This window comes from Epinephelus lanceolatus, chromosome 6 (genome assembly GCF_041903045.1).
Source record: "Epinephelus lanceolatus isolate andai-2023 chromosome 6, ASM4190304v1, whole genome shotgun sequence".
Taxonomy (NCBI): Eukaryota; Metazoa; Chordata; class Actinopteri; order Perciformes; family Serranidae; genus Epinephelus; species Epinephelus lanceolatus.
This window is the reverse complement of record NC_135739.1, coordinates 20427227-20444984: the sequence shown is the minus strand read 5'-3', so window position 1 is coordinate 20444984 and position 17758 is coordinate 20427227. Positions and strand designations below refer to the sequence as shown.

Sequence of the window (17758 nt, the reverse complement as noted above, 5' to 3'; positions counted from 1 at the left end):
GGAATAGGACATGTAAATGAATACTGTTAACAACAAAGTCAGTGTGTCAGAGGCCTTTGTCTGTGTGTTTTCACTAGAGGGCAGTGAGAGATCCATATACTCTGCAACAGCTCTCACACTTCAGCAACAAACTGAACTTTGATGGGTTTCTCTAAAGGAAAATGCACATTATGATTTAATTGGTTTAACAGTTGAGGAATCAAAACACATGAAACCCCCCTCATGATTTCTCCAGATGGAGGCAAAATGAAATATGTGAGGCCAGAGCATGTGACCAACTGTTGACTGGTGCTCAGTTATATGGGAAACTGTGATAATGCAGTGGTTGGTGTTGTTAAGGGGTTGTGGTCAGTCGTGGATAGCACCACTGGTAACAGTCTCTCTGTGGTGAGGTTGTCAAACAGCCAATAATGCAGAGTTATGTCTCACTCATGCCAGTGCTGTTAGCTGACATTAGGTTGGTGAACACTGCACAGAGGAAGTATGCAGGACACATTGGAGCATTTAAGAAAACGTCTTATCTGTGGAGCATTTTTTTATTTTCATGTAGTGTATTGTGGCCAAACATTTAAAATTGCATTCATGAATTTTTGCACATTGTCATATGATATTAAATTAAATTACTTTTACTGTATTCTGCAAAATTTACATCACATTTTCATTTAAAAAGGCTCACTGTGTTTCTTTAACCCTTTGAACCCTAAGCAAATTGGCTTGATTTCTTTTAAGACATGGGAAGAAGGCAATGAGCAATAAAAGAAATGACTTGAAAAATGAGCAAGAAATTAGTAAAAAGAGAAAATTACAAACAGGAAAATTAGTAAAAAAAAAAAGAAAGAAAGAAAGTTGAAAACAAACAAAAAATGACCTGCTAAGTGTCCTTAAAAATTATAATAATTCTGTAACATAATTTTAAAATGTAATAATGATAATAATTATAAAAACAGTTTTTCCCTATTTTCCCCCCTTTTTAAAAAAATTTTTTTTTTTCAATTCATTAATTTTTTTCTTGCAATTTGTGGGACATTTCTTACCAAGTTGATCAATGCCTTGTTTCCCATGTTTCTGACAGAAATCACACCAATATCTTCAGGGTTCAAAGGTTGCTGAGAGCAGCACAAGAAAAGTGATGTCACTCCAGGTTTCACAGGGTTAAAGCAGCCTCATAAGAGTGCTCTGGCTACAGGAGGCACCTGTTCTGTGATGGGATTACTTTTTGTCCTTTTAACATCAAAGTATTCAGCACTCACAGATGGGACATTATGACAAGCATATTCACTAGTTGTGTAGTTAAAGAGAGAAACAGCTAAAATATATTCAGTTGTTGGAGATACAGATAAATTCTAAAGCAAAAACAAAGGTCACATACCTTAGTCCTCTATGGAGGTCTTTATAAGAGAATAACATCACAATCTGGTTTTTGAGATTAATGGGCCTGGCCAGTCAATTCAGCAGCAGTGGTTTAACCTCTGTTAACCCTGTTTGACTGGGCAGCTGCTGGGCAAAGGAGAGGAGCATCAAAAGGTGGAGTTCACCGCTGGGGTCTGGTCACAGTCTAGTCTGGTTAGCACATGCAAGCCCTCGGCATGAATACAACAGACACTCCTGACTCTCAGAATAAGTGTACAATGTAGAGCCATGATTGACAATTCGTGCATAAAAGTGGGGTTTAGAGTCAGTGTTCACCAAATAAGCCGTCTGATCTGAGCTCAGGGTAATGCGACCTGATATTTATTATGCACTGTGTTTCAGTAGAGGTGTGGACAGCTGGCACTGGTGTGTCCATCCACCAGCACATTATTCAGTTTTGACCTCCTGAGCCAGTCGACTGGGGCTTCAGCAGTGGGGTGTGGGCTGTACCACCACAAAAATATTCACAGGGGTGCCAGGGGCTGAGCTGCAGCAGCTGGGGCCCGGTCTGACTCAGGTTAGCTGTCCTTACAGTGCTGATAAGTTGCCACAACTGTGGTGCTATTTTAAGCAGTCCCCTTGTTGTCTCTGATGTCCCGCAGGACTCGGAACAGAGGAGGACGGAGCCCCTTTGCCCTGAGAGTTCACAGAACAGACCCCGACCTGGTTTACGCCTCAATCTGAGCAGGAAGTGGATAAATGACGGGGTGTAAAGAGGCTCTAGAGTCTGTGAAGTGCAAATAGGCTGACTAATGTCATGCAGCTTAGTTTGTTGTAGTCTTTATATGTAACTTTTAAGAAAGGCTAATTTATGTTTGCTCACAAAATCACCAAAAACAGTACAGATCTGTGACAAACGCTTGTCAAATACAACAACGTAAAGACAACGCTCCATGTTAGCTTCCAGGAAGTACACTGAGCTTGAAGTAAACTGGCTGGTCTATGTATTATATTACAGCCACTCTTATAATTATTTTGTACATGTCTGCTGAATCATGTGTGCAAGTAGGCTTAACTTTTTGCAAACAAGGACTTTGAATGATGCTCTCGGGCTCAGATTTCACTTCTGAGTACAGTATTAGCTGAAGCTTCGGCCCTCTTGTTGGGGGTTTCCCAAAGCCTCAACACCTCCAACTGGACGCAGTGAGCATTGCTTGTATGAACACTCGCTGTTTAACCTGGTTTCACACTATCATTTTCAAGTGAATATGTAATGCAATGTACTAAACAAGGTTTTCAGTACATCACAACTTATTATTTAGGCAGTGCTGAAAAGTATCCAACAGTGAGATCAATGAAGAGGTTCACCAACTCTCAGAAATCTCAATAACATTCCTGGAATACTTGAATGGGGACAACTTGTTGGGTTTTCTGCCTGTGGCCTGTTTGGTCAGTGAGTCAGCAGCTGTGCATGGAGCCATTGGGGCAGACAAAATGTGTCTGCTGTAGAGTTTCTATTTACATCCACCCACAGTGAGACAACCACTTTCTCATCTTAGATTAAAGGAAGACCTGCTCATCAGAACTTTGTGCAATAGGCCTCTATCTCCTAAAATATGTGCTATTGAATTTCTGGTCTCTGACTTGATGTGACCTCTTGGCATGATGACGTGAGTTCCAACCATCACTGCATGGCAGAGTGACAGCAACATGTAGGTGAGGCGGGAAAAATAGAGGTCAAGCTGGTGTCCCTCTTAACTGATAAGTCTGGAATCCTGACTCTAACGGGTCAACATGCAGATAATGATAATGTCTGTCTGCATTTAGATAGTAGTCCTCCCAAACAGACCTGACCAGAGGTGTCTAGTTTCTCTTGTACCAGACAATTCAGCTATTCTTATCCTGGTCGACCATTACTGAAAAAAATATATCATAAAAAAATTAATAAATAATATATAAATAAACGACCGTGGATTTTGCTATTAACGTCATTAATCAGACAAATTTATAGCTGAAAAAACAACAACAACAACAAAAAAACAGGAAATAGCAAATACAAAGTAAAAGCATGGCAGTGAGGATATAAAAAAATAAAGGACAGTGGATTTTGCTATAAACATCATTAATCAGACAAATTTATAGCTGAAACAAAAACACAAACAAACAAAAAACAAACAAACAAGAAATGGCAAATACAAAATAAAAGCATGGCAGTGTGGGTAAAAAAAAGGAATTAAAAAAATAAAGGACGTCGATTTTGCTATTAACATCATTAATCAGACAAATTTATAGTTGAAATAAACAAACAAAAAACTCAACAAACAACAACAATGGAAAAAATAAATAGCAAAAACAAAATAAAAGCTATTAAAAAATAGAAAAATAAAGGACTGTGGTTTTTGCTATTAACATCTTTAATCAGACAAATTTATGGTTGAAACCAACATACAACAACAACAACAACAAAAAAAAAATCAGGAAAAAGCAAATACAAAATAAAAGCATGGCAGTGAGGGTATACAAAAAAAAAAACACCAACAAAAAACAGTCATCAAATACACCTAAACGACAAATATATTATTTTAGGAATTTCTCAGTGATACTTTGTGAAGTATTATGGTGACTGTGAACTCAGCATCATATTAATGTGATATCACAGGCTATAAAAATATCCCTCAGGTAATTATAACCTCATTAGTCAATAACCTGATATTAAAATAAATCTGTACAATAAATCACTACAAATTAACCATTAAAGGTCAATAACAGGCTCTAATCATCCGAATAAAATTGTCAGTAATTTTCAAAGTCAATTATTTACAGTATTTTTGCAGCTGCGACTGCAAATGATCTGGATGGAGCAGTGTGGGGGTGTGTGTGCGCGCGCGCGCGAGGCGACAGCTGAACCTGCGGCAGGCGCGCGCGGAATGCAGTATCCGGTAGAAAGTAACGGTACTTTTATGGAAACTGCTCTCCGACACATATCCAGCAGCCAGTCGAGTTGGTGCACCGGGTGGTCACATCTCGGATTGTCCTGCGTTTCACTTCATCTGGTTTATAACGAACCAAAGGATATTTACAAAGTCAAAAACAGGAGGACGACAGCGAGCTACAGAGGTAAACTCATTCATTTTGAAGTAGCATGAGGTTTTCAAAATCATAAAGCAGTCTGTTCATCATTATGTGGCAAGGTCAAAGCTAGGTGTTTAATCAGAAATTCACTTAAACTAATCATACGTCTTAATTTAGGCAGACATCACTTAACACCTAAATCTACTTTCTTTTTCCAATTGTGGTCCTTACAGTTGTCCTCACAATGTGATCACACACACAGGAACAGAAACACAATAATTCTGTAAAGCTTTAACAGCCTCTTCAGAGTGATACATTAATATATGATTCAATCTGTATATGTGTCAAACTATATTTCTCCCTGACACACACTGCCATGATATATTGTGCCAGCTGGGTACATAAATAGGACGTCACCACCCAAACCTTAAGTTTGTCCTGTAACTTGATTTTCTCAGGTCAGTGATGATTTGCCAGATGTCACATTGACACTATCAGTCAAAATTTAGATAAGAAGGTTTATGAGAGATGTGATGTTTTGCCCACAGTAGCTAACATTTTCAACATCAGCCCAAATAGAAACCTTCAAGTCATAAAGAACTTACTATGAAAGATTATTTAGTTGTGTACTCTGAGTGTGAAATGCACTACAGAAGACACATTGTCACAGGCTGCAGTTTGAAAAGGGCAGGTGAGGATCTGAAACAGCTGTCAGTTTGTGTTCCTGTCAGTCTCCTGATGTTCTCCTCCTTGTTACGGGATTGAGAGTGTCAGATGAATCAAAAGGATCAGAATCAATTAGTGTGTACAATGTACAAAATGTGAGACTAGAGCTGTTATCAATATCAGACGTACTGGACCACTTATAAATGAGTATGTTTAGTGTTAGTCTGACTCCAAATCTTCAGTCCCATTCGTCTGGAGCATTAATGCAACTGAGCTAAATCAGAAATATGCAAGTAAAATGTAAATATTACTCCAGATAATGTGCTGGTCAGAGGATTCAATGGGGCAGACATTTTAAGTTAACTGCACCGGTGAAGCTGACAATGGTCACACTGGCAGGTGGACTAAATGTCTGATTAGAAGTCACTGTAACATGGGAAACAGAAGCTACACTGTGATAATAATTTCCACTTGTATTCCACTCAACACTGAAATGCTCAAGCTCCTAATCAGCAGCATTAAATCATCATACATGAATACAAACGGTATTTGAGGACACTGATAAACAGCAACAGCTTTTAGTGTTGGATGACTAACAGTCCAAACAGCTCTCATTCATCCAGTTGTCTAGCTCTTTGTCTGGGGCCATTTTGTCAAGGGTCTGTGGGGCGACATGTGGGTGCCAACTTGAGCTCCGTCCAACTGCCGATCACCTTTCAGAAATAGCCATGATCACATGTCCTGCACCCACAAGTGGGCTATAAATAGGGGTCAGGCTTCCATTGCACTCGTTCGCAGTATACTGGGAAGTGGAGCAGCTTTCTTTGGCCCTAACTTTGTGGTCAGTGAGTGTCTTTTGCACATTTAAATCCCAAAACCATAGAAAAATGATGAAATTAAAATATAAAAAAATACATGGTAACTAGAAGTATACAAATTTAGTTAAAAAAGAACAACCTGGATCACTGATTTAATTAATAAATTGGTCACAAGTTTGCTAAAACATGAGTCTTGTCTGCCATCTTGAGTGTTTAAAGAGTGCTCAACTCACCGGTTACATTTCTCAGTGAAATAATAAACACACTGTAAGTGTATTTTACAAATACATAATCCATAAGTCCTTTTTCTTATATATATTTTTGCATTGCCGATCAATTAAAAGCTTAATAACTTTTTGCAAGGGTCAAAGATACTGTATTTAAAAAGAAATACATCTGGTAATTCATGAAAATGTGAGTAGAGCAGATTTGCAATCCATCACTTGGGCTTAATGTAAAAAGAAAGTTACCATTTGAACTGTGCTTTGTTTTGCAGGTAACATTCGAACAGAGTCTGTTTGTCAACTTGTCATCGTGGTACAGACATGACCGAGGTGGCGCAGGTTGCGGCTGTGGTCGCCCACGACATGGATGATGTCACAAATGAAAGTGAACTCAACATGAGCGATGCAGAAAACCAGGAAGATGACGTGGTGGTTGATCAAGACGAGGAGACATCGCACATAGATGATGCGGATGATGAAGCAAGTAATAAGACTGACAAGACACACAAAGAAAACACAGCTGGTGATAAAAAGAAAAGCTCAGAGGCCATTAATGGTGTAGCCAAGAACACAGAGACGAAGGAGGATGCAAAAGATGACGCAGATGAAGACCATAATATTTCTGATGTGGTGCTTAAGAAAGAGGTGAGTGAGGAGTTTAAGATCAAGTGATGAGATACAGTTCTAAAGTGTTTCTCATTGATATGGATATTTCCCTTCACAGAGACAAATAATCTTACCTTCCGTCTCACTGTAAAACCACAGAGACTCCTTCGATCCAGAAAGCAGGTGGCCAGGAGCTACGTGCCGAAGCAGAGCAAAGAAAAGGGAGACGTGACGAGCAAATTTGAGGCCATGCAGAAGGCCAGAGAGGAGCGCAGCAGACAGAGGAACCAGGAGGAGCAGCAGAAGAGGAAGGAGCAATACATCAAGGAGAGAGAGTGGAACCGCAGGAAGCAGCAGGTCAAAGACAGATAACCCCCACTAACCTCCGACCGTGACCTGCATGGCATGATGAGGCATGACGGGGTGACAAGGCTGCCAGTTTGAGTGAGAATTCACTGTCTTCTATTCACCACACTGTTTCATACAACTAACAAATTAATTATCAGTTCACATAACAGTCAAGATTTTATGATTTACAAAAGGTGGTCATTTTAACTTTAATAACGTGCACAAAGAGCACTAAAGAACTTAACTCCACTGGTCCTCCATGGATCCTCCATAATTCTAAACGTATGGTAGCCAAATATTGTTCAGCTCATTAAACTTTATTTTACATTGTAATCCAATCCCAATCCCAAATCAGATTATAAAAGATAATGCTGATTAATGTGGGTTAATCTCCTGAGACCCTGTGTCCTCATATGAGGACATCACAGTTTGGGTTAACTTGACCTTATACTTCATTCCGGACCTGTTGTCCTCATTCGTGGACACTTTTTTGTGCCATCTAGTGGTAGTAAGAGCACAATACACTAATTCATGTAAAAACAAGATGGCAGCCATCTCTAGCAAGTCAGTCTGCAGCAGATCCCAACACAAAAGTGGACAAGCTACAAAACCTGATCACATTTTATGGTTTAACTTGTATATTTATGATTATTAAAGTTTGTAGTTTGATATGGCAACAAATTTGATCAATTTCAGCATCGGCAACAAGCTAAGACACTGTTAATTAGGAAGTACTCATTTGAGGACATTGGGACTTTATTATCGTCTCATTGAGGACACTGGGACTTAATTATTGTTGACAATGTTTAATTTTTTATATTTCTCATCCTACTGATTCCAAATAGCTAAAATAAATTAAAATGCAAACCAAAGTTTGGCTCTCAGGAGGTTAAATAGTCTAAGGACAAAATTATAGGGGAACTCTGCCAATTTTATACTTCTGTGCTGTTCCCACACAATTTGATGAAAATATCTGACTGAACTGTTTGTGTTTAAGTTGCATTGTGGGTAATGTAGGTACCAGGTTTTGACAGAGAAGAAGAATGTGTAGAGAAAAAAAGACAGTACATCTGGTTCTGCTGCACTGATTCTGACCCTTTCTCTTTTTAAACTGATGACTCATGAGTCCGACAGTGTCATAAGTGCAATGCTTAATCAGTGGAATACACTTTTACTTGTCAATGTTTGATAGTGTAATTTTTGGGGGGAAATTTTTAAGGAAAAACTGCAAATATTGCCCATGATTTGCTTATCTTTTCTGTTTCATTGTAAACTTTGGGTTTTGGACTTTTGGTCAGCACAAAATGAGACATTTGAGGACATCACTTTGGACTCTGTGAAATAGCAATGGGCATTTTTCACCATATTCTGCATTTGAACTCAATTAATCAACTGATCACAATAGCCAATAATCAATGAATAAATAGCAATATAAAACGATGCATAAGACATCTATTGTTCTTTAGTGTATGCAATATTAACCTATGAAAAAAATGGTGTGTTTTTCATCAGAAGAAACAGATGATGATACTGACAAACAGTGTGGAGGAAATACTGTGTGCATGTGTGAAAATGAAAAGGGAAAGTCAGAGATCAGGCATTCTAGGTTAAGCTTTTCTTCGAGATCGACTGTGGGGAAATAAACGCAGTGATACGGTGTTATGTGAGTGGATTAGCAGTGATACTCAGACAGAACAACATCCCTGTGTACGGCCATGCCATATGTTGGCCGGGCTCAAGCACCTACGCTCATCTGCTATCTGTGGAACAACACCTCGGCCCAATCACAGGCACACATGCAGATCACATGACCTGGCTATTAGCAGGGATTAGGCCCTTGTTCTTGCTGGGACCAGCATGGCTCCTGAGAGGCAAAGGAGATGATCCCAGCTAAACCGTAACCTCACCACCATTCTCCATCTGATCCGCCACAGATAAAAGAACTACTCGCCTCCAGTGATGAGGAAGAAGAGGTGAAGCCAGCAAAGGTTGAAAAATCCTACGTCCCCAAAATCACAGGTAAGACACACAAAGGGATGCAAAGGGTAGGAGGGGTGGATATTCAGCAAGGGCTCTGGAGGAGGAGGAGGAGGAAGCTGAAGGCTTGTGCTGTGCTCTGTGAAATCTTCAGGTAGTGTGAAGGGGAAGTTCGCAGAAATGGAAAAACAAAGGCAAGAGGAAGAAAGGAAGAGGATGGAAGGGGAGAGGAAGAAGAGGGAAGCCCAGGACAATCTGGAAAAGGCTAAAATAAAGAAAGAGCTGGCTCAGAAAGCAGCTGAGGTAAGTACACCTGGACTTAATTGTTTGTACAGGGTCTCACTGGGAAGTGGGACAGCATGTCTACATGGCTCTGTGCCGCCTTTCTGATGAGAACGTTGTATGTGTATCTGTAATGATTCAGGTAATCCTCAGCTGCCACTCGGATGAGTTATTTTAAGTGGCATTTGAGAGCCAAACAGTTGGCACAGGCTGGACACAAGTCTTAAAACCACCAGTAGCATTGTTGACATGACCAGCAGGTGAACTCATGGTAAATCAGTCGCCTTTATTATATCTGACTGTGGAGTTTGGAAAATGATGTAATGCAAATCAAAGGAGTATTTCCAACCAGCACAGAACAGATAGAGGACCTGTTATACCTCTACACAGTGTAGTTCTTGGGAATGGTTACGTAACTATCCTTGTGCCAGCAATTACAGGCAATTACCTGCTGCTTCTTTGCCCTAATTCTGCTCTAGCACAGACAGAACAATCAAACTGATAATGGCGTTAACAAGGCTGCGTTCAAGAGCTATACAGAAAGCTTTAACAGGACCAGTTGTAATAGTAGGGATTTTATTCAGCTTTTAATTTTGGATATATCTCCTTTTTCTTTATCACCATTGGAAATGATCAAGGACGCAGCTATCACTGAGGACACTAAGGTCATGTTGCGGTTTTGGAGGGAATTTCAAGGTTTTAACAACAACAATTAAAAAGTGTTTCACTATTTAAGACTCAGACATTGTTTAGGCTGATTTCACTGGTTGTAAACGAACTAAAAAATCAAAATTATAAAAAAAAAAATTAGGTACTTTCTTTCGGGGTGACGTTGGGATGAATGGGGCCATTGACTGATGACCTTGGTGTTTTTAAAATCATGGCTACAGCCCTGGAAATGCTGCAGACAAAATCATAAATGCAATCAGCAACACCACTCTCTGCAAACGTAGTGTATTCTCAAAAGATACACATCTACAATTACATTAACTAGAGACATTTTTTTTGTGTATCTTCTATCTGTGTGTACAGCACGCTTTTCTTGGTTGACCATATGTTAAAAGATAAAATTATACTTTAGATATTTTATCAGAAACAGATTAATGTATCATGATTAGAGGGAAGCAGTGATTTCATGATCTAGAAACAACTGGAATAGCACAGTTATAAAGCTGCCTGGTGTAGACAGCATATGACTGGCAACTGTTTCCCACACCTCCCAGTGATTAAATTAGCTCTAGACCTCCTTACCGTGACCGAATTAGACTCTGCTATCTTAGACCGACACTCATACTCTGACCTACTGCAAATGGCGACATTAGGCCAACAGAGTTGACCCCAACCCACATGCTCTTATTCCCAGTCTGTCTCTGTGTGTGTGGGTGGATATGCATTGAGATTGACCTGGATTTATTTATTTTCCCTCCACCAATAAAAAGTTAATGTCATGCCGTCTACAAGACTAGCTGAAAGAGTGTTCAGATACAGTACCCTAAGTTAAATGCTCCTCATAACAATGTAAAAGAAACTCCATTACAAGTATTTATGCATTTAAAATCCCTTAAAATAAAGACATATTATCAGCAAAACGTACTCAACATATCAACAGTAGCATGCATTGAAACAGAAATACTCAAGTAAAGAAACTCAAAATTGTACTTAGTTGCTGTCAACCTCTTGCACCTGACTTTGTTACTCTGTGCCTTTGCACTGTGTCGTATAATCTTACATTATCAAACACTTTTTAGGAGGGAGATGACACAATCCTGGTACGAGTAGTTCCAGCAAAGTCATCACGACCTCCAGGTAGAATCAAAATGAACTTTGAAGACATGGAGAAGAATCGAGAGGAGGAAATACTGAAGAAGGCAGAGGAAGAGAAGAAGAGACGATACGATGAAAACAGACGCTCCTTCAGGGATGCCAAGCGACGCTCCATTGTCCAACAGGTACGGACACGTTTGCTGACACTAAATAAGATCTTGACTTTTTACAACCGCATTAATGATTGTGGATCACATTTCAACAATGTAATCTCACATTTAGGATGAAGAAGAGAAGCCTTCGGACAAGGCGCAGGTGACTCCTGGAAAGCTGAATGTGACATTTGAGGAGCTGGAGAAGGAGAGGCAGGAGCAGAGGAGGAAGCAGGCTGAGGAGGAAGCCAAGCGCCGTCTGCTAGATGAGAAGAAAGCTTTCGAGGAGGCACGGTTGGAAATGGTAAACATCTCTGTATCCTCCTGATGCTGACAAGCAGCGATATCAGAAAAATATAATTTAGACATTAGACTGGATGGATTATTCATTTTCCATTTACACCTCATGAGCTGCCAAACATGTTTGCACAGTGAATTTTGTGCGATGTTTGAACTAACTGACCAGACTGATCAGTGTGTATAATACGTTTGCATGTTATCAGGGAGAAGACGAGGAGGACAGTCAGCCAGCTCAGGATGACAAGGAGGAGGCTCGACCTGGAAAACTGAGGCTGAGCTTTGAAGAGCTTGAGAGGCAGAGGGTAGAAGAAGAGCGCAAGAAAGCAGAGGAGGAGTACAAGAGACGAATGGAGGAGGAGAGAAGAGCTTTCGCTGAAGCCAGAAAGAGCATGGTCAGTATGCTTCCCATAAATGAATACAAAATTTAAGAGAACTCAGAAAGCTTAATGAAAATTCTCTTGCTGTATTGGCACCTCAATTTGCAAAAATATCTGGTGGTAATGTCATTATAATTCATATATCCTTATAGATCTGATATGGCCTTGACATATGCTAATTCACTTTCTGGTTAGATGAGAAGATTGACGCTACTCTTACATGTGTACGCTAAATATAAGGCTGCAGCCAGTTAGCTTAGCTTAGCACAAACACTAGAAACAGGGGAACAGTTAACCTGGTTCTGTTCAAAGGTAATAAAATCCACTTAGCAGCATCTCTAAAGTTTATTAATTAACAGTTTTATCTCATTTTGTTTAATCCATACGAGGTGTAAAAGCGAAAATTTTATGATTTAAATGAGGTGTTGTGTTGTACTGTTTCTTGGTTTGGAGCAGTGACTTCCTTGAATCTGCATGGTTGTCTGGTTGGTTGACTTTACTCCTTTAATTAGTGAGCAAACAAGAAAGGTTATATTAAACTGGCATAAGATGATTACACCATCAGCCACTCCTTATCTTTACTACTCAAAGCTCACCCTTCTGTGGTCTTCCTCAGCTTGTAGATGAGGATGACGAGGTGCTGATGGCCTTACTGAACCTGGAGGGCAGTAAGCCCGGGAAGATATGTGCCAGTTTTGAGGATCTGGAGCGCCAGAGAAGAGAGGAGGAGCAGAAGAAGGCCGAGGAGGAGGCCAAGAGGAGACTGGAAGAGGAGAAGAGGCTCTTTGCTGAGGCCCGCAAGAGCATGGTGAGTCTACATTTATCTCAGGCACCAAAAATTATATTCTGCATGTATTTTACTGATCACTAACAGAACGTGGCAGTTATTGTTGCTCGGGCTTTGACTTCGTTTACTGCTGCTGAGCCGTGGAGCTTTAAAAGCGACATAAAAATCTGCTTTATAACAAAGTGCTTAATTGCCCAGAGACACATAGACACACTTAATGTCTACGTGGAGATCTTTGTATTAATTAAAAGCAGTGGTGTAGCGGAGGGTATACACAGGTATACGGGGTATAAACATCTATTTTTCTGGCCTTTTACTGTATACCCACCTATCAACCAAAAAGCCACAAATGAAATAAATAGGAGTGTATACCCACTTCCTCCTCAGTAACCTATCTATTTACCTAGTAGTGCACCGACCTCATCAACTTCTACTGCACCGCTGGTTAAAAGCATCATAAATAGATATCAGTCATGACCAAGGCAATTTTACTCTACATCAAGCTATCGCCTATTAAACCTTTTCATACTAATACTCTCTAAATATGATCTATAATAAGTTTCTAATTGGATGAGGACTAATGTATTGTTAATCGTTCTGATTGGTTCAAATGGTACACCTGCACTGCTGTTTCCTTGTCCGAATTATTTCTTTAAGAGCCCTGGCCTGGATCAGGAAATGTCTGCATATGGAGATGAAACAGTAAGATATTTTTTAATTTCAAGAGTATAATATTTCACAGAGAAATATGAGGAAACAACAGTTGTTTATACAGTATTTTATTATGAAGTTATTCCTTGCAAGCACAAGGGCACAAAGATCTACAGATGATGATGATGATGATGATGATCGGGTTGGGATGCATGATGTTTTTAAATGCTATGTGCAACAATAAGAATGGCTCCTGCTTACTGTTTGCTGGTTTTATGACATTATTTAATGTTGGGTAAGTACGACCCCAATTCCAAGAAAGTTGGGCCGCTGCGTAAAATGGCAATAAAAACAGAATGCAGTGATTTGAAAATCTTTTTTGATCGATTAAATACAGTACAAAGACAAGATATTTGGTGTTCAAACTAATGAACTTTATTGTTTTTTGTAACTATACACTCATTCTGAATTTGATGCCTGTAACATGATACAAAAAAGTTGGGACAGGAGCAACAAAAGACTGGGAAAGTTGTGGAAGACTCAAAAACTGGGTATCATTACTGGGTATAAAGCGGCGTCCTCTAAAAGGCTCAGTTGTTAATAAGCAGGGATGGTCACTTTGTGCAAAAATGCTAGGGCAAACAGTCCCACAGTTTAAAAACAACCTCTCTCAACATACAATCGCAAGAAATGTATGGATTTCACCATTTATAATCCATAATATCATCAAATTTCTGCTTGTAAGGGGCGAGGCTGAACAAACTGACACAAAGTGTAAAAGTGCGTCTGTGCGTCCTCTGGGCTAAAGACTAAAAATACCATCCAGATTGTTTCCAGCACAAAGACAGCATCTGTGATGGTACAGGGGTGTGTTAGTGGCCATGGCATCATGGGTAACTTGCTCATGTGTTAAGGCACTATGAATCCTGAAAGGTCTGTATAGGTTTTGGAGCAACATATGCTGCCATCCAGATGAGGACATTTTCAGGGATGTACTTGCTTATTCCAGCAAGACAATGCCAATGCATATTCTGCACATGTTACAACAGCGTGGCTTCGTAGTGAAGGAATGCAGGTAGTAGACTGGCCCGCCTGCAGTCCAGAACTGTCTCCCATTGAAATTGTTTGAGCATTATGAAGCACAAAATACGACAACAGAGACTTCGGATTGTTGAGTAACTGAAGTCGTATATCAAGCAAGAATGTGGAAGAATTTCATTTTCAAAACTTCAACAGTTAGTGCTCCCAGTTTCCAAACACTCACTAAGTGTTGTTAAAAAAGGGAGCGTAACACAGTGGCAAACATGCCCCTATCCCAACTGTTTTAGAACTGGTTGCAGGCTTCAAGTTTATCAATTTGAACATTAAATATCTTGACTTTGTACTGTATTCAATTGAATATAGGTCAAAAAGGATTTGAAATCATTGCATTCTGTTTTTACTTACATTTCACACTGTGTCCCGATTTTTCTGGAATTGTTTTAGCTGGACTTTTTGTTTGTTGTTTTGCTCTGTTATGAACATGAAGTTTGATGGTCAGTTATTTTACTCCCATTCAGAAATCTCTTCCTCTGTTTGTACTTGTGTGTATAGGTAGTAGATGAGGACGAAGGAATGGTGAAGAGTGACTCTCAGGAAGCACTGCACCCTAAAAAACTGGAGATGAACTTCGAGGAGCTGCTGAAAGAGAAGGAGGAAGCTGAGAGGAGACGCAAGGCAGAGGAACGCAAAAAGAAGCTGGAGCAGGAGAAGCAGGAATTTGAACAACTCAGACAAGAGATGGGCAAGGTCAGTGCTGACTTGAATAACATGTCATATTTTCTTTGTCATTGCACATTGTGGTCACTTTTCCCATCACTTATGGAGTTCTCACAACTATGTAAAAAACTAATTGGCTTCTATCTCACAGGATGAGGTGAATGAAAGCTCAGATGTTGTAAGCAAAGAGTACGAAGAACTGACCAAACTCAAGAGAACCGGCTCCATCCAGGCCAAGAACCTCAAGTCCAAATTTGAGAAGATCAAGCAGTTGACTGAAGAGGAAATCCAGAAAAAGATTGAGATGGAGAGAGCACGGAGGAAGGCCATTGATGATGAAATCAAAGAGAGAGAAGCTGAGAGGTTCCAGGAGGTAAGAAGTCAATAACTCAAGATGTTACAATTACCAAAAACTGTTGACCCTCCTTGGAGAATTAGTTCAGCATCATCTATTGTACTCGCTGTGTTTTTCAGGAAGATGAGGAAAGAGAAACAACTTCAGCGAGGGCAGAGGAGTCACCATTCAAACAGAAGGTGGATATGAAAGCCCGATTTCAACAAATGGCCAAAGCCAGAGAGGAGGAGGAGCGGAGGAGGATAGAGGAGCAGAAGCTGCAGAGGATGCAGTTTGAGCAGCAAGAGATTGACGCTGCCCTCCAAAAAGTAAATCTTACATGTTCACGACCATATACGCAAGATCATTTTAATGCATTAAAGCAAAGCAGTAGTCTGGTTTAAGGTTGCTTTGATCCTGGCAGTGGTCTGTGATCTTTTTATCATCTGTTTGCAGAAGAGGGAGGATGATGTGGAGGACGAGGGTAGCATCATCAACGGCTCCGCAGCCTACGAAGACGAGGACGATCATGCCAGATCGGGGGCTCCGTGGTTTAAAAAGCCCCTTAAAAATCAATCAGTGGTGGACTCGGAGCCGGTTCGATTCACCGTCAAGATCACCGGGGAACCCAAGCCGGAGGTGACCTGGTGGTTTGAGGGAGAGATGCTTCAAGACTGTGAGGACTATCAGTATATAGACAGAGGAGAAACGTACTGCCTCTACCTGCCAGAGACCTTCCCAGAGGACGAGGGAGAGTACATGTGCAAGGCTGTGAACAGCAGGGGCACAGCAGCAAGTACCTGCATCCTCACAATAGAAAGTAAGACCACCTTGGTGTGATTTGCATGCCTGCGTGATGCATGATACCTCCTATCTGGATTTCAGCCTCTCTTTATGAAGTGGATCGCATGCTCCTCTTCCTCGTGAACTAAAGCAGATGTGGATAACTGCTCTTCTGTTTCTTTCTTGCAGCTTATGACTACTGATGCCCTTCCAAGTTCTGGAAACTTTCCCTGTTGTCTCTCACTCCTTTTTGTAAAACTTTGTCCCTCATGGTACGGTCACACAGCAGAGGGAAGAAAATAGAAGTATGCTTGGCATTCCTATGGGAGGGATACACAACACAAAAAAAATGCAACATGTTGTTTACGTTTGTAAAGATGCACTCCCTGTAGAGTAGGATGATACCTGTGCCAAAAAAGAGACATGATTCTTGTCCCCACGCCAAGGGTAATCTTCTTATGATATGTATCCTGCGATATTGATAAAAGCAATTTTTAAGTATCATAGTACTGTATTGTAAATATCACACTAGTCCTTACATGGCAGACATTATGTTTGAGACACTGAAATGCAAAAAGAAAAATGTTCTTGTGTACTAATTTTAAAGAACAAGTTACAGGAATATCAGTGCTTCGGTATTCTCCTACTGCTCAACAACTTCATCAGTCGTCTGTACCATATTAGTAAATGGTATTGTGATACTTGCCGGGTATTATATCGAGGGGTAACATCACTCAATTGGAAATCCACAGCTAAGTGTCTGCTGATAATGATATTGCAGGAACAAAACAACCCTGACTTTCAATAAAGCTTTGTAAATCCAGATTAAATTTTCAAACTGCAGCATCTCAAAAAGCTTAATATGTTGATTTTTAATGTACCACCCCCCTTTCTTTTTGAGTTAAATGTAATACTCTTGATACAGTTGTCATAATTCAGTTGTGCTGGACAGTAGATAACCGTCTCATGGTTTGATAATGAAAAATAAATATAGGCTACCCTGAATATTTGTCATATATTATAAATGAAAATGTTTTAATAAAATGAAGAAAAATGAGATTTTTTGTGGTGTCTTTTGTTGTTGTGTGGGGGAGACTTGAATAACTGTGGCGTACTGCTGGATCTGCTGTACAGTTACTTGCTTTGCTTTTGGGTGAACTGTCCCTTACAGGATTAAAGTGAGAATAACCCCAGGATCCATCATCATGGGAGACAAGTCACAGGAGCCCCTTTTACACTGCCAGATTTGAACGTTGGGCCGTTTTGCCAGCAAGCTGCGAGCGTTTAGACACAAGAGCTGGATTGGCGAGTTGATCTGAGGTGCCGCCTCGTAGGGTAGTCATATTGGCGGAACCCTTTTAGTTTAAACAGACCGAGGTGGCCTTCCACAACGGGAGGGACTGTGGAAGACTTGTGGGAGGAGCTGTTGATGACGCTGCACGAGCCACTGGCGGTAGATAAACAGGAAACAGCTGATAGCAGGAATTAGCGAGCAGCTAGTAGCAAGAG

General features: G+C 40.3%; 1 protein-coding gene across 4 annotated transcripts; it reads left to right on the top strand.

Annotated features, from left to right (window-relative positions):
- The first annotated feature begins 4328 nt into the window (after positions 1-4328).
- On the top strand, positions 4329-17306 carry nexn (nexilin (F actin binding protein)). 4 transcript variants are annotated; one of them, XM_033622588.2, is made up of 15 exons: positions 4329-4467; positions 6403-6775; positions 6896-7093; positions 9019-9103; positions 9216-9364; positions 11092-11292; positions 11390-11563; positions 11763-11951; positions 12553-12744; positions 13381-13425; positions 14968-15162; positions 15284-15505; positions 15607-15795; positions 15923-16286; positions 16439-17306. In XM_033622588.2, exons 2-15 carry the CDS (start codon positions 6452-6454, stop codon positions 16450-16452), a joined length of 2541 nt encoding a protein of 846 aa, XP_033478479.1. In that variant the 5' UTR covers positions 4329-4467; positions 6403-6451; the 3' UTR covers positions 16453-17306. The 4 variants fall into 4 exon arrangements, with proteins under 4 accessions (XP_033478479.1, XP_078024914.1, XP_033478477.1 ...); XM_078168788.1 differs by lacking the exon at positions 13381-13425; XM_033622586.2 differs by lacking the exon at positions 16439-17306 and having other exon boundaries at positions 15923-16321.
- Positions 17307-17758: the final 452 nt, after the last annotated feature.

What these genes read in the sequence shown, in the direction of transcription:
- nexn (XM_033622586.2), top strand. Translation starts at nt 6,452, where the DNA reads ATGACCGAGGTGGCGCAGGTTGCGGCTGTGGTCGCCCACGACATGGAT. An exon ending in CTACGTCCCCAAAATCACAG is followed by an intron (nt 9,104 to 9,215) that starts GTAAGACACACA and finishes TGAAATCTTCAG; the next exon opens with GTAGTGTGAAGGGGAAGTTC. An exon ending in GACGCTCCATTGTCCAACAG is followed by an intron (nt 11,293 to 11,389) that starts GTACGGACACGT and finishes TCTCACATTTAG; the next exon opens with GATGAAGAAGAGAAGCCTTC.